Source organism: Melanotaenia boesemani, chromosome 16 (assembly GCF_017639745.1).
Source record: "Melanotaenia boesemani isolate fMelBoe1 chromosome 16, fMelBoe1.pri, whole genome shotgun sequence".
Lineage (NCBI taxonomy): Eukaryota > Metazoa > Chordata > Actinopteri > Atheriniformes > Melanotaeniidae > Melanotaenia > Melanotaenia boesemani.
In genome coordinates, this window is record NC_055697.1 from 899,239 (window position 1) to 916,341 (window position 17,103).

Consider the following 17,103-nt stretch of genomic DNA (forward strand, 5'->3'; position numbering starts at 1 on the left):
ACACGGTAGGTTGATGGTCTCTCATGACAATGTTTCTCTGCTCACAAATGTTGTTCCCTTGTGGTGCAGAAATGCCTCCTCATGATGAGTTTTTACTCACAGGTGCTATTTTAGAGACACATTTTATTGCGTTTGGGACTATTTGCCACATACATTAATAACACTGATTCTTTGCACCACATTTAGCGAATAGGTCATTTCCATCTGCAGTCTCACCGTGCACTCACTCCATTTTCATGTATGTAGTAGGTTTTCACATGTGCTCGTTTTTGAACTGTATAAAGGGCTAATATAAAAGTTGAAAAGGGACTGTGTCACTAACACTGAAAACTAGCCAGCTGTTTTCTTTAGCAGGGACAGATCTAGACCATTTCTGATGAGGGGCCATACAGGGGCACAAACTAGAAAAAGGGTGGAACATATAAATGATTCCTTAAAATTAAATAAAAAAGTCTATATCAAGGCTCAAGAACCGCTTGGGCCAGTGTCCTGCAGGTTTTAGATGTTGCTGCAATAATAATAAATAAGGAAAAATCTACCATATCGGCTGTTAAAGATTCAATAGGTAATATTACGCATGACCCAGATGCAATAAACAACATCTTTAGAGATTTCTATAAAACTCTGTATACATCACACTTAGATCCATCAGACAATGATATCCATCATTTTCTTAACAACATAGATCTTCCAGGTTTACAGCAGGAACAAGTCACGGCCTTAGATTCCCCCCTCACAGTGGAGGAGCTACATGAAGCCCTTAAACATATGCCCTGTAAAAAAGCTCCAGGTCCGGATGGCTTCCCAGCAGAGTTCTATAAAGAATTCTGGTCAATACTGGCCCCAACATTTTTCAAAATGGTGACACAAATAAAGGAAAATGGTTACTTACCCCCAAACATAAACTCTGCCACCATTACTGTACTATTAAAACCAGGCAAAGACCCCACAATACCATCTAGCTACAGACCCATATCACTGATAAATGCGGACCTTAAAATAATCAGCAAAGCATTAGCTGGAAGGTTAGAGAAGTAACTCCTCTCATTGTACACCCTGATCAAACAGGCTTTATAAAGGGCAGATATTCCTCTGTTAACATGCGGAGACTAATTAATATAATAGATTATTCTACCATCAATAACCTGGAAACAATAACAGTTTCTTTAGATGCAGAGAAAGCTTTTGATCGTGTTAACTGGAAATATTTACTAGCTACTCTAAACAGATTCGGCTTTGGACCATCTTTCATTAACTAGATTAAAATCTTATACAGTTCTCCTAATGCGAGTGTTAGAACAAATGACCAGACCTCTCCAAGTTTTAATCTACAAAGGGGTACCAGACAAGGTTGTCCACTATCTCCCTCACTTTTTGCTATATTTATTGAACCGCTAGCCGCTGCAATTAGACAAAATAAAGCTATTAAAGGCATTCAGTCCAAAAATATAATTCATAAAATAAGTCTTTATGCTGATGACGTTTTACTATTCCTCCAGAACTCACAAACCTCTCTATCTGAAACAATCTCACTAATTAATAAATTCTCATCACTGTCGGACTACTCCGTTAACTGGTCTAAGAGTACAGTTCTACCCATCAACTGTAGCTTTCAAAATCTACCCAGCATCACCTTAAAATCAGGTAACATTAGATACCTGGGTGTAAATATTCCCTCCAGGCTCTCAGAACTAACAAAACTTAATCACACTCACCTTCTTAAGACTATAGAAGATGATCTTGCTCGCTGGAAATCTCTACCCATTTCACTCATGGGGAGAGTCGCCACCATAAAAATGATGGTTCTACCCAAAATCAACTATTTGTTTTCTATGATTCCTATGAAACCCCCCTCTACCTGGTTTAAATCGCTAGAATCACACATCTCCTGATCTCTCTGGAAAAATAAACCACCCCGGATCAGTTTACAGAAGCCGAAAGATAGAGGAGGATTAGACTTGCCTAACTTTCAACATTACTTCCTAGCTAATAGATTGCAATATGTCCTAAAATGGCTCAAACCTAGTCCACTAGATGACCTGTGGATAGACATAGAACAAACATTTTGTGACAATTTGGAAATTTCTGATCTTCCTTTTTTCAGCTTAAGTATAAAAAAGCAAAAGTGCTTTAAAAGTGTCAACATCAGCACTTCTCTGACAGCCTGGTGGGAATTTCTCAATAAAACCAACTCCTCAATAATACCATGTAAACTCACACCCATCTGGAACAATCCTGATATTCTACTAAACAAAAATATGCTAAACTTTAACCAATGGATTAACAAAGGAATTAAATACTTTGACCATATTATCCATAACAGAAACATTTTATCTTTTAATACACTCTCATCACAATATGGGATTAACAGACAGATTCTTAGAATATCAACAGCTCAAAACCGTAATACACACAAAATTCCCCCTTCACCGAACAGATCTGGAACTTCCTCCAATAGTAGCAGATTTTATGGACCTCTGTACCCCCAAATTACTTTCAAAAATATACAGATTAATGTTAAAAATAGATGACTCAAATTCCCTACCTACTTCAAAATGGGAGATAGATTTATCCATCAATCCTAGTCAACCATTTTGGTTACAAATATGTCTTAATGCCTTTAATATGACAGACAGCCCAAATTTACAACTCATACAATACAAAGTCCTCCACAGAACGCATTATACAGGACAAAGGATGTTCAAGATGGGTCTTAATCACTCCGATATCTGCACACAGTGCACAGGTAACACAGCAGGTGATTACTTACACGCTTTATGGCTTTGTGCACCTGTCCAGAAGTTCTGGAATAAGGTTTGTGAGGATTTATCAACATGGGTTAGATGTAACATTCCTGCATGTCCAAAACTTTGTTTACTGGGTGACCTAAGTGACATTAATATAGACACTAACAAAGCACATATGGTCCTCACGGCCTTATGTATCGCAAAGAAAACTATTCTAGTGAACTGAAAGTCTAAAAACAATCTAAATATTAACCAGTACAGAAATCTCCTGTTGGATCACATCAGTCTAGAGTCTGTATCGGCATCCATTAAACACCAATCAGTTAACTCTCAGTCTTCCTGGACCCCGCTGATTAGTCACATCACGTAGTGGGAAGGGGTGCTGGGGTCTAGTCGTTCTGTGGGGGTCAGGGGTGGGGCTGGCTGGGGGGCCTTGGGGGTCCATCGGCCCTGGCCGTTTCTCTGGGTCGGTGGTTCGGGGGGGCCATTGAGTAAGGGGACGGTGTGGCTGACTGGATCAGGGGGCCTTGGGGGCCTGGGGGCTGGTGGTCACTGGGGGCGGGCCGGGGGGCGACTGGGGGTCCGGGGTGGTTGGTGGGCTGGCCTAGGGCTGGGCGGCCGGGTTGCTGTGGTGGGGGCCGGGGGGGGCCCGGGGTCTGGGGCTGCCTCCCTCCAGCTCGGTGGGCCCTTCCTGGGCCTCGGGGGGGCTTGGTCGCCCTGGGCATGCCATCGGGGTCGGGCTGATCCGATGCCGGGCAGGTACCCTTGGGATTACAATGTGTCCGTTGGGTCTAAGGGAGGGGTAGGGGGTAGGCGGGAGTCCTGGTGGGCAGTGGGGAGGATTAAGGCTCATGGGGGTGGAGTCTGCTCTCCTTCTCGCTCTCTCCCCTCCCGCCGGGGGCTCCTTCAGGGAGGATGGGGGCGCTGTGCCTTGGACCCGACCAGGATGCGTGTGTGCGGCCTGGGGCTCTCTGGTCCCCTGGTGTGGTGGCGTGGGCTGCCGGGGGTGGGTGGGTGTCCGGGGCGCTCATGCGCTGGGCTCTTGGCGGGGCCGGGCCTTTGCCCCTCTTCCCTCGGGTGGTCTTGGGGAGGTGGGGGCGCCTACAGCGGCCAGTTGGGGAGTTGGCTGCCTGGGATGGGGATCTCTCTCCCAGTTGTGCCCCTCCTCGGGCCCGGCTGGGACGGGGATCTCTCTCCCAGTTGTGCCCCTCCCCGAGCCCCTCTCCTCCCCCGCCACCCCACATCACACACACTACACATAGGGCACTGTGGGGCGGGTGGAGGTGGTGGGTTTGGCTGGGGGGTCCTACACACATAACACACACTCACACACACTGAGGGAGTCCTTAGGGGGTCCTGCTGCCTGGCAGCAGTGGGACCCATCACCATCTCATGGCTCCTTTCAGTTTTTAATTGCATTATAAATAGCCCATACTCATGCACACACAACTCAGGCTGGGGGGCAGGGGGGCCGGGGTCTTCCTACACCCTCGTGTCCCGGGATGCACTCGGGGCTGCGGGGGGTGGAGGTTCGGTGCCTGCCTGGAGTCCTGTGCGGGGTGCTACTGGGCGCCATCTGCCCTGGGGGCTGCCCTCGGTGCCGCATCGAGGGGCTGGTGAGACCCCAGGGAGAATGTATGTGGTTGTGTGGGTGTGTGTATGTGGAGAGGGTCGGGTCTGGGGCCCACCAGGCCCTAGACTCCTTGGGCTGCCCCTGGTGGGGGCGTGGGGGGGGGGGGGGGGGGTGTTGGGGTAAAGAGGTTTTTTTTTTATTTTTTTTTGGGGGGGGACATGTTCTTGTGCCTGGGGGTGCCTAGCCTTGGTGTTGGGTTGGCGTGGGGTGGTCAGGCCCCGTCGGGTTCCTGGGTGGGGCTTTGCTGGGGGGAGAGGGTGGCCCTTGGGCCTGTGGGGCGCCTGCCCTCCGCAGCGCCCGGCGCCCGCTGGGCCTGCTCGCCATCGCCCTGGGATGCCCGGTGCCCCTGCCCCGTCGCGCCGGGGGTTCCGGTCTGGGGACCCCTCTGCTCTGGTCCGGGTGGGCTGCTGCTCTGTCTGCTTTGGCTGTCCCGGGCTTGGTGCTCTGTGGATCTGCTTGGCCTTTGGGGCCTCGGGCTCCCCCCGTCCCCCGCTGATGCTTCGGGGTGCGGCGTGATCGCGGCCCCCTTGCGGGTACACATTTCCTCCTTGTTCTCCTACGTTCATCTGCAGGTACGTTTGATGACTATTGTAATTTTTTATATCATCATCATCCTATTTTCTTTCGGTATCATGTAGTACTGTGGTAGTTTATGTTGTTGTTTTTTTTTTGTGATATGTTCTGGGCAGCATAGACAACTGTTATTTCCACATTTTAATCCTGTCCTTTTCTCCCTTTTTTTTTTTTTTCTCTCTCTCTTCCTCTATCTCCCTGTCAGGTTCGGCACTGACATATAAGACTAAAGAAAATAAGATTACAATAAAAATAATAAAAATATCAAGGACAGCCATGTTTATAACATGTCTCCCTTGGTAGAGCAAATCTGTCAAGCAAAATATGGCACACAGACCACCGTTCTGTATGTTAGGATGCTGGACAGGACAGGGTAAAAAAAAAAAAAAAGATGTCGCTGCAACACACCTGATGCAAATTAAATGGTTCTCTGACAGCTTGTTGTCAAGTTCTGTAATTTAAGCCTGTTGTGTTGCAGCAGGAAACATCTAACAGGGGTCCTACAGGTTTTACAAGTTAAATTTAAGACTTTTTAAGACCTTTTTAATACAACTTGGAGCAGAATTTAATGCCCATCTCGCCACCACATTGTCAAAAATAAATGACTCCTAGAATTTAAGAAAATGCATGAATTTACATAAGCAGTGATTATTAAAATGACCTAGGTGTGTATGTCAAGTGCAATGCTTCACTTAAAAAAAGTGTTTAGCACCTTACAACACAAAGTTCTTTTATCAATGCAAACAGAGCCAACAGAACTCTGTGACAAGCAGACGCTGATAAGTTACAGGAATAACGGACTTGAATGAGCTAATGTTGAAAACTACATACATGTCCATCCAGTCTCTCTTTGCTATTGAAGACCTATTTTGTGATCATGAGGAATGTGACACCAGGGTGTTTTTACATGCACTGCATGCTGCATAACACTGTTATTATCAAGAGCAGCACCGATAGAGAAGAAAACATACATACACACTGTCTCTGATACTGATGTGGCCTTTCTTCACCAGGTCTGGTAAAAGAACAAGGGTTATTGATAAAAACAAGGTGACATCAGCTTTGGTACCACAGTGTGTTCAACATTTTTTGGGATCCATACCTTCTCTGGATGCAACTCAACTAGTACTTTCTACGGCATGGGCAAAAGAAAGACCTTCTCTGTCGTATGTGTAGAAGAAGAATTCCTGAAGGCCTTCAACAATCTAGGAAGCAGCTTTAATTTGGACCAGTCAACTTTTGCTATACTTTGCAAATATGTATGCCACCTGTATGACCAGCCATCTGCTCAAAATGTAAATGATGCAAGATACAAAGCATTCTGTATGGCATCATCAGCCGTCACCTACAAGTGATGCCCTCCACCAACACTGTAAAAGGGCAAACTGCCAAGCAGCATTAATGAAGTCATCCTTACAAACTAAATACGTGCTCCATCACCTGTTGGCCATGGTTGGAATGTAGAGGATGGACATTTAAAAGTGATATGGATAACAAGAAAACCAGCCCCTGACAGTGTTTTCAGTGTGGTGCATTACAGGTGTAAGCAGCGTACCTGCAAGACAAGCAGATGTTCTTGTGTTTCTGCAGGACTGTGTTGCACAGATTTATGTTGCTGTCTCAGTTGGGTAAATATGAAAGACAGTGAAGAGAGAGAAGACGAGTTTTTTATGCTTTGTAGTCCAGCATTTTTTGAAGAAGAAGCTCAATTTCTTCATTGGTCCAAAGAACTGTTTCTCTTTTGCCTCGCAGTGAATCCTCAGCTTCTTCTCTTCTCTGCTTCCAGTGTGAACTTCCTGCAACACGCAGTGTCTTTATCTGCGCATGCCTTGTTTTGCTCTAGCTTTGGAGTGTTACTCTCTAGTGCCCCCCACAGCCTGTAATATGTACTACAGTGGTGTCATGGGGATGGTGAAGCCTTTCTCCTAGTTTTCACCACCGTTTTCACACCTGAACCGACTTCGTGCCATGTGGACATAGCCTCAAAGTCCAGCATTTTACATCAGATGGTGTAGTGTTGCAGATTGGTCAAATGTTTAAATCATATCAAAACAAAGTGATCAAATCCCATAAAAAGAGTCTTTTTATTTTCACTGGTGCTTCAACCAGTATGAGTTGTTTTTTTTTACTCTCATTGTTTTTTGTATTATTTAGCTTTTATTGTTTTTTTTTTTTACTCTTACCTGTTTTCTGTTGAGCACTTTTGGTCAGTAAGGTGCTTTATAAACAAAGTTGTCTAGGCAAATTTTTCAATTGACTTGAATTAAATAACTACATCAGCATACGGTTTTTTATTATTTACATATTCATTACAATCCTTTTTCAAGACGACTAAAGGAAATCAATAGCCATTTAACAAAAGCAGACCAGAGGTTCTGTTCTCTAAAGAAAAGCACAGGAAACTTAGCAAGAACAGAATGTAATCAAATGTAGTTTAAGACACTTTGGCTTTCCAATCTATTTGCCTCGTCGATCTTCATGAACATGTCTATGTATATATTCCGGTTTCAGCTCCTGTCTGTCCAGTTTCAATGTTTTTTGGGACATTTTCTTCTATATCAGTGTTGCTAAGGAAATCCAAGGAGGCAGTCATCTTTCTTATCTGTTTACCAGAAGCTGGCCTCTGAGTGATCACGTGATGGCCGTACCACCACTTTTGAAGTAAAATGTTGTTACGTGAAACAGTAGCTAGGGCTGATTTACGGTGGTGATCATGGGACTTGAGTGGGATAATCAGCTCCGAACTTTCGGAGTTAAGCTAAAGGTGAACTGCTCTTCATTTTAGAGGAAGACTTGTGTGGTCCCCAGACTGTGAAGCGAGATGAAACCTTTCCGGCCTACCAGCACTGCATACAGTCATCTACCACCTGAAAATCACACACAAAGGTTTTTACTCTTCCAGGAGGTGAAACATTCGCTCTCCATCAAGGAGTAACTGGAGTTTTTCTTTCACAGCAATGTTATGTTGATAAAGCCGTGCACATGGGAGTGCGCACGGCTGAACGGGCTGAATCTACCATCATTTTAATTTCCAAGTCGTATTACGGCTTAAAATAGATTCAATGTTCTTTACAGGCTTGTTCACGTCACCACGTTTTCTGAGATCTGAACTTTAAGAATATGTGCGGCGACTGAATATAATCAGGACATTTAACAAGTAACTTTTTTTCTGTACAGAGAGATTTTTTCCACCGCATATCAGTCATTTATGGAAAACCCACCAACACGTCTTCCGATGAGGAAGCAGAGTCTGGGGTAGCTGGTGCTGGCTCTCCCATCTCTGTGGTTGAGGTCGCTGAGGTGGTTAAAAAGCTCCTCGGTGGCAAAGCCCCGGGGGTGGATGAGGTCCGCCCAGAGTTCCTTAAGGCTCTGGATGCTGTAGGGCTGTCTTGGCTGACACGCCTCTGCAGTACTGCGTGGACATCGGGGACAGTTCCCTTGGACTGGCAGACTGGGGTGGTGGTCCCTCTCTTCAAAAAGGGGGACCGGAGGGTGTGCTGGAGAGGAGGCTTCGTCGGATAGTCGAACCTCGGATTTAGGAGGAGCAGTGTGGTTTTTGTCCTTGTCATGAAACAGTGGACCAGCTCTACACCCTCTTCAGGGTCTTGGAGGGGGCATGGGAGTTTGCTTAACCAGTCTACATGTGCTTTGTAGACTTGAAGAAGGCGTTCAAGTGTGTCCCCCGGGGACTCCTGTGGGGGGTACTCCGGGAGTATGGAGTGCCGGATCCCCTTGTACGGGCTGTCTGGTCCCTGTACGACCAGTGTCAGAGCTTGGTCCACATCGCCGGCAGTGAATCAGAATCGTTTCCGGTGCGGGTTGGACTCCACCAAGGCTGCCCTTTGTCACCGATACTGTTCATAACTTTTATGGACAGAATTTCTTGGTGCAGTCGAGCTGTTGAGAGGATCTGGTTCGGTGGCCTCAGGATTGGGTCTCTGCCCTTTGTGGATGATGTGGTTCTGTTGGCTTCATCAGGCCGTGATCTTCAGCTCTCATTGGAGCGATTCGCAGCCGAGTGTGAAGTGGCTGGAATGAGAATCAGCACCTCCAAATCCGAGACCATGGTCCTTAGCCGGAAAAGGGTGGCGTGTTCTCTCCGGGTCAGCAATAGGGTTCTGCCCCAAGTGGAGGAGTTCATGTATCTCGGGGTCTTGTTCACGAGTGAGGGAATGATGGAGCAGGAGATGGACAAGCGGATCGATGCGGCGTCTGCAGTGATGCAGACTCTGCATCGGTCTGTCGTGGTGAAGAAGGAGCTGAGCCAAAAGGCAAAGCTCTCGATTTACCAGTTGATCTACGTTCCTACCCTCACCTATGGCCATGAGCTGTGGGTAGTGACCGAAAGAACAAGATAGCGAATACAAACGGCCAAAATTAGTTTTCTCTACAGGGTGGCCGGGCTCTCCCTTAGAGATAGGGTGAGAAGCTCGGTGATCCGGGAGGGGCTCAGAGTAGAGCTGCTGCTCCACCACATCGAGAGGAGCCAGATGAGGTGGCTGGGGGCATCTGGTTAGGATGCCTCCTGGACGCCTCCCTGGTGAGGTGTTCCAGCACGTCCCACCGAGAAGAGACCCTGGGGAAAACCCAGGACACGCTGGACGGACCTCATCTCTCGGCTGGCCTGGGAACGCCTCGGGATCCCTTCGGATGAGCTGGTGAATGTGGTCGGGGAGAAGGAAGTCTGGGTTTCCCTGCTTAGGCAGCTGCCCCCCCAACCCGACTCCAGATATGTGGCAGAAAATGGATGGATGGAAAATTTGTCAGTGATGAAGTTTGGAATTTGTGACGTGACTTCACAGCAAGCTGTCATATGATCTTTAAATGATTTAGTCATTCCACATGTGTCATGTTAACACAGTAATGCTGTAATGGGTAGGTTACCTGTTCCAGAGTTCATTAATAAATAATTCAGCAGTACTGATTTTAAGGTTGTTTATATTCAGGTGATTAAGCCTGTATGTTATTAAGCCAGCCCTCCCACGGCTGTAAACCTGGGGAAAAGCTCTACTACCAACACCAATAATAATAAGAAGAAGCAGAAGAAGAAGAGAAGAATGAAATGGTAAATAATATAAAAACAGATTAGTTACTGTGATATTGGCCAGCAGGTCCTGTGTTGTCGAGTCTCCCATGAGACCCCAGGTACCTTGAATGAACCTGTCCCTCATCCCAGAAACGAACGTGGACATCCAACGTCAGGACCAGGACTGTTGTTCACTCGAGAGATTAATTCGGTGTTAATATTAACTGCTAAACCGGACTGGGCTATGTCCTGCGACTCTGTCGTTGGTCTTGTACGACGTGTTTGGTAACGTGTTTAATGTCTGCTGCACTTCGGCTCTCAGGGTCGGGGTGCACCCAAACGTCGTGCAGAGGTCGACTTTAGTCGATGTCGCTGCTGAACTTGTCACACGGCCAGATGGTGTATGTGAGGTACATATACCTGACGGCCCAGACATAAACACAGAGGGAGGTCGTTGTTTTGCCTTTAAGACGGCGACATGTTCACTGGTTACTCATGTGACTCCAAAGCCTCGATCCTCATCGTTCTCAGTTTGATGTTCTACACCGAGCTTCGAACGGGTTCTCCACCGGTATCAACCAGGCCGATAACGACCCTTTGTCCAGCCGTGTAATTTTACATTTACACTTTGCCATTTTACTCACTGAATCCACTAAATTCTCAAGCTAACTAGCTTTCAACTAGCTTTCTTTTGCACGAAAATAAAGGCTTTGTGTGTGTTGGGCTACATGTTCCCCAATCATTTCTCCCTGTAAAATCAACAATCATTGATTACTAATGTCAATATAATGGTCGGGTTGGAACGGAAGGAAATTACTTCACTTCCGTCACTTTGAAGTTCGGTTGATCCCGAACTTGGATTTTACAAGCAACTTGGTCATTAAAGGTTCAAATTAAACTAAAGTATTGACTGTTTAACTATAGTCATTAAATCTGGTGGCTTCATGGGTTTACATCCAATTTATAAAGTGTAAACTGTTTAGACAGATAGATATTATCATCTAAGCAAGTAGGTGGTTAAATACTGTATGTTACATTATGAACAAGAGCATGCTAGTGTTCAGGCAGAGAAACAGAAAATACATTTTAAGATGCACTGAGCTGCACTCAGGTGTCTACAGTTCACACAAGTAAAGGTGAGTAACAAAAAATAATCCACCTTGTGTATAATACTCTGTATAAAACCATGTGTTCATGTAAACAACTGTTTAAACCTTGTTGTTATGATCAGGTGGCTAAGGAATCAAACTCACTTCATGATCAAAATGTAGACGAAATACATCAGAATGAGTGTGAGTGCTTCCCACCTAAAAACAAACAAAACAAAAAAAAGATCATCAAATTTACTGTGACAGCCAGTAGCAACAGCTGCATTTGTGTTATTAGTTCTTAAATATGCTTGAAACAGTCAACGCTTAACGTACCAAACCACTTTTTCATCATATATGAACTGATATGAAAGAGAAAAGTGAAAATCACAATATTAGATCATTTTCTTAAACAGATGCTCTGATCACACTGAATAAACACAGCTATTTCTTACCACGATGAGAGCTGAGATCGACAGGGTATAGTAGCTAGAATCTCTGAGAAGAGGCCAGCTGGACAGATGGATGGACTGAAACACAAAGACACATTAATACCAAACAATGAGCCACATTTTCTGTTCTGTTGGGTCTCACATCTCACAAGGTCCTCAGTACTGGACATCAACAAGATAAACCAAGATTTTTATACATGTATGTGTGTGTGAAAAGAACTTTTCTTTCTTTACATGATAGGTATGAAAATCTGAATCCACCCCAAAATATTAAGAGTGTAAATAACAATTTTGATAACAGTAAAATAACAATAATATATCATATCAATTCAATGGATAATGAGTTTGCTGATTTATCATGATTCCTTTTATTCACCGGAAATCACAAAAAACAACTAAAATAACTAAATCTAATTTTCTTCCTGAGCTCAGACATTAAAAGAAAAACAACCTTTTCTGTGAAAAAACTGAATATTCTGGTTGTCAGTTTTTAAAATGTTCACATCATGGGAAAGAAATCTGAAAGAATACATTTCTATTTGTGGAAAATAGAAATCAAAAATCTATGTCTGCATATATGTGTCCTCATTGGTGTGTTATGACTAGAGGTGTTCCGATACCATCATTTTCTGTTCAGTATCGATACCTGGGGTTTAGGTATCTGTTGATCCCAAGTACCGATCCGATACCTGTATTATTTTATTAAGAGGTCTATTAAGTTTAAATAAATTATATTTATTAGAGACTTTGATGTATGATATTGTTACTGTCACAGGTTAAACTATAAAACATGAAATATAAATATCAGATATATCACAGCTTACAAATGAATTAATCATGACTAAACAAGCACATGAAGAAAGACGGCCCTGGCAACAGAAAACCTGATCAGCTGATCACCAACAGTCGGTCACAGAACAACAGGAGAGGGAGAAGGAATAGAAGTGGAGGAGGAGAAGCCATATTAGTACAGAACTGTGGGAAAAGGTTTTTACTTTAAATGAAGGATTGCAAGTGTTAAGCCCTCTCACTGGGAAAAGTGTGGGGGTATGAGGGAGCATTAATTCCATATGAAAAATTAATGCAATTATTTACATAAATTAGTTACTGCTGTTTTTTTTTGTTTTTTTTGAAAGCCTTAATAATTGTCTATATCATTCATATTAATACATGAAAACTATTATTGCCACAGAACGTTTTTAATTGACCAAATAAACTCGGATCACAGAATTTCCATTAAAAACTATTTTGAAAATGGACTTACAGTGAATGTGTTTCACAAAGGAAAGGACAATAAATTGTAAAACGTTTGTTATTGCGGTGCCTTTCTGGCTTCCTTCTGCAAATTCTTCACATTTTTAAAAGTATTTACCAGCGTTTGCTGTTGCAGAGGTTCGTTGCCCCTTTCCTTCAAGGCAACAACCTCCTCGTGCTCTTTAATGAGACGACAACCCATAATTTTCAAGTCGCTGGTGTTAAATTTGGCAGCTTTTGTGCTGCTTCTGGGAACTTCAGCCCTGCATTTAAGGCATGTTGTCATTTGCAACGGGAGTTTGTAATAAGTAATGACGCCAAATTACTAACATGCCGCTAATGCTAAACGTTAGCACAACAGTAACTCACGTGCAGAAAACAAAGAAAACAAAGAATTATGATTCTGTGGTATCAGATAGTGTTAAGACAGAAATACTAGTCGATACCGATCCCCTTACTTTTGACAAGATCCGTGAGTATTCCTGATGTTAGTATCAGTATCGGCCCAACTCTAATTATGACCTGCGCTAATTTCAATTACAATTTATTTATTATGAAAAATCCCTTAAGAGAAGAGGGGACTAATGATCTGACACATTCTCGCAAGCAAAGAATTTTAGATTTGTTCATACATATGAGAGGCAAGCTGGTAGGGCAGCGCCATGATGGTCTGCCATCTTGAAACGCTGTCGTGCCATGAGGTGATCGTTTGCCAGAAACTGATTAGACAGTACTTGTAAAATACAAGTACCAGTAATCTGTATGGTTCTTGAATGAAATCAGCCCACTTTAATGAAGACTGCATTTTATTGACAAGAAATGTTCTGTAACAAATATAAAAAAAAGTCATTTGTAAATCAACAAATAAATCTTGAACAAATTGGACTTTACATTCTAAAAATAAACAAGCATGAGGCAAACACATGAAGCAGCAACATGCCTGAATGTGGTTTCTGATTACAGCACCTCTTGATCCATTAAAGCACTCACAAAAGCTTTCTTTGTTAATATGGAAATAGTGTCGCTTGCATTTGTGTGCCATGTCGGTTTTATACCGAGGAACAGCCGCAGACCAGACAGAGAAACTGAGCGACACAGTGTTAACACTTCATGGCACGACAACGGGAGCCATTTTCACCATCATAAAAACGTGAAAAAGGCAGCGTGACCTGATGATTTAAAAAGGAGGATCCACACTGCGCCAGCCTTTCCCAGGTGGAAGGAACTCAAGGAGAAAGATTTTAAAAGCGATGCTCAAGTTTTCAGCTTTCTCCTCCACAAGTAAGTCAACAGCCTAAATGAGCCTAAAGCTAACTTTCATTCAGTTGTGTTAGACAGTGTTGCTCATTAGTATGGGCAGCATAACAGTAGTTTCTGCTATAATACACCAGCCTCGTGTAAATAACAGAAACATACACAAAAGTGTATGTTTACATGGTTTCAGTGGTTTTCATAGTCACGGTAAACACTGGCTTTCAGTCGTGGTAAAGCCAGACTAAAAGCCGGTGGGAAGGCCTTATAAGCTGGCTTTTACTGTGACAAACAGCCGTGTCAAGGCTAGTTTCCCTGTCGAGATCCATTCCTCCTGTCAGAAGCATTCTTCCTTCTAAACACAGAGGAACATATCATATCAATGAATTTCCATCCACCAGATGTTTCCCCCTGACCAACTATGATCCAGAGGGAACTTCTTCACCTGAGTGAACACTCCATGAAGTATCAGATGACGTGCTTTCTTTGGTGTTGTCAAGACTTTTTGAGATACGGAGGCTTTGTTGTTGAAATACGTGTTTTAGAAAGTGAAACTACACATTAGCATGCCATACACGATTTCAATGTTAGGTGAAAGTAATTTTTACACAATGACCCTTTAAATATAAAACTGAACACCAGACCCTTGTGTTACTTGTTGTGTTTCCATAAAGTTTAAATATAAAAATGAACACAAATGGAAAGGTGGATTATTGTTGGGATGACTGATTCTGTTCTACTTGCAAGTGCTTTAGTGATGATTTTTAAATCTGTGTTAATTAGGGAAAGTGGTTGGTGACTGGAGGTAGACTGGATTTTTGTCTGGTTTTAAAAGCTGCTGTATTCATTTTGGGGGGTATTGTAGAAGTAGTTTTTTTCTGGTACAACTATGTGAAAATTGTTGATAAATTTGTCAAAGGTGTTAATAAAATTCTGCTGGAAATCCATTATTTCTGGTGTTTTTTTGTCGGGCATTTTGTCTATTGCTTTTTTAAGTTCTTCCAGGGTGAGAGGTGCGTCTAATGCATGACTGGTTCAATGTTTATTAAAACTTTTTAAAAATGACCTTATTGCACACACTGAAACTGGAACTAACTAACTTTAAAAACAGAGCTGGAGCCAGAACCAGAACAGTGTCTGTCTGAGAGCACTAAAGCCGGTCTCCATCTCCATCTCCATTTCTACATGCTAATGTAAAAGCTACAATTCAGTTTATGACTATTACATAACGTCATCACGTCATGAGTCTTTAAAATGCTTAAAAAGTGCACATGTATGTGTATTTTTTTCCTTCAGCACCTGTACACAACAAATCCCACACACTCCAATAATGCAGAGGATGTTGAAGACAGCGGAACCAACAATGGTTCCCACTCCGACGTCGCCTTTAGTGATAAACACTCCTGTAAAGCAGAAAACAATGCAAACAAATGGGAAATTAAAAACGCTTTGATACAGGTATTAGTTGCAATAGATCAGGTCTAAATCTTTTAACATAACATGTGCATTTTTCAGAGGGAAATTAATTTTCACTAAATGTGTGTTTATGTGTGTGTTTCTCACCAATGACAGAGGTGAACAGTTCAGGCGCTGAGCTGCCCGCTGCCATGAAGGTGGCTCCTGCAACGTCCTCACTCAGATGAAGACGCTAGTGGACATGGAAGGAGAAAAAGGAAGATTTTTTCCCACAGAAATTCATCAGAAAGCAGCAGTGGGAGCATGCAGATGTTTGGTTTCCTACCTCACATATCTTCTCTAGTGAAGGAACAAAGTAATCATCACACACAATGGCAAGGGCGTAGAACATGTAAACTGCCTATAGGAAACGAGACACACACAAGCACGTGTGAGGAACAACACACACGACTGGCCAACACACCTGCTGAGAACAGGATTTGTGCTCCATTTTCTGTCTTTAATCATGAGTTCACCCACATTCACCTGATGAAGCTTTTCTGTTTGCTAAATTAGTTCTGACAAATAGGCCTATTATCAACCTCCCATACTTTATAGTAAGGAACTGGAAACAGGTACACAATCTGTAAGTGTATCCAGTGTTGTTTATATTTGGCTGGATTACATTCTAAGATTTACGTTATAAACAACAAAATATCTCACCATGAACAAATGGACTAGGTAGGATGAAAATGATAGGCAGGGTGTAGACAGGTTTCTAGGCTTTGTGACCGTCTTCTTATCCTATCTTACCTTTGAAGTGGGCAGCAAAGTTCTCACAGGTCTCAGCAGAGCTAGTGGACTTAATCGGGGTGGAGTTTATTATCTGGTCAACAGTTGAAAAGAGGAATCTTGCATTATTGCGGTTGTTGGAGATGAGTCTGGAAAAGTAAGTCCGTCAGCTTCTTTTGACGCGTTATTATAGGTGGAGAGATGAACTTTGTGTATATAACGGTGAGTTACTATCTTCTCTCTGACACTTTCTCTTTAGTTGTGAGTTGGGGTTGATCCAGGGTGTCTTTGGATTTGTTTTAAGCTTTTTTGTTTGTATCCGTGCCATCTTCTCCAGTGCTCTTATTATTTTTCTGTTAAAGCCATCAACCCTAAACTCAATCATAGAATCACAGGGATCAGTAACATGTCTTCATCATATAAAAGATCCACAAACTTTACACCACTTCACTGGTGAGATGTCGCTTCCTCACAGTTCTCTCCACTCTGTTCTGTTGTACAAAGTTTACTGTATTAAAGAACACACAGGACTGATCATAAATTCCTAAACCTAAAATATTTGTAACTGTCATTGGGAGACAAAAGATAAAACCAAGTCCAATGTGTGATCTTTGTGATATGTGGGCTGTTTAACATGCTGGTTAAAATCAAATCAATGTATTAGATGTAAAAATTCCTTCATGGTGGAGTCAGACTGGTTTTCTGCGAGTAGATTAAAATCTCCAGTGATGAGAATTCTTCAATATTTGGAACGCACCAGTGATAAAAGTTCAGAGAATTTATAAAAGAAGGGCAGTGTTTGGTGGTCTATAGAAAATTATGCATAAAATGGAAGGACAGCTAAAAACAAAAGAACAATATTCAAAAGACTGAAATTCACCAAATGTGATGT

At 43.1% G+C, this 17,103-nt stretch overlaps 1 protein-coding gene across 1 annotated transcript in view; it reads right to left on the reverse strand.

Moving 5' to 3' along the window:
- Window positions 1-17,103, reverse strand: part of LOC121655186 (sodium/potassium/calcium exchanger 3-like) — a 150,348-nt gene that overhangs the window by 65,674 nt on the left and 67,571 nt on the right. The window contains exons 5-10 of the mRNA XM_042009661.1: window positions 15,766-15,840; window positions 15,588-15,672; window positions 15,324-15,427; window positions 11,523-11,597; window positions 11,404-11,429; window positions 11,233-11,286 (exon numbers count right to left, since the gene is read on the reverse strand). Of these exons, the coding sequence (XP_041865595.1) occupies window positions 11,233-11,286; window positions 11,404-11,429; window positions 11,523-11,597; window positions 15,324-15,427; window positions 15,588-15,672; window positions 15,766-15,840 (419 nt within the window). The remainder of the gene's footprint in view (window positions 1-11,232; window positions 11,287-11,403; window positions 11,430-11,522; window positions 11,598-15,323; window positions 15,428-15,587; window positions 15,673-15,765; window positions 15,841-17,103) is intronic.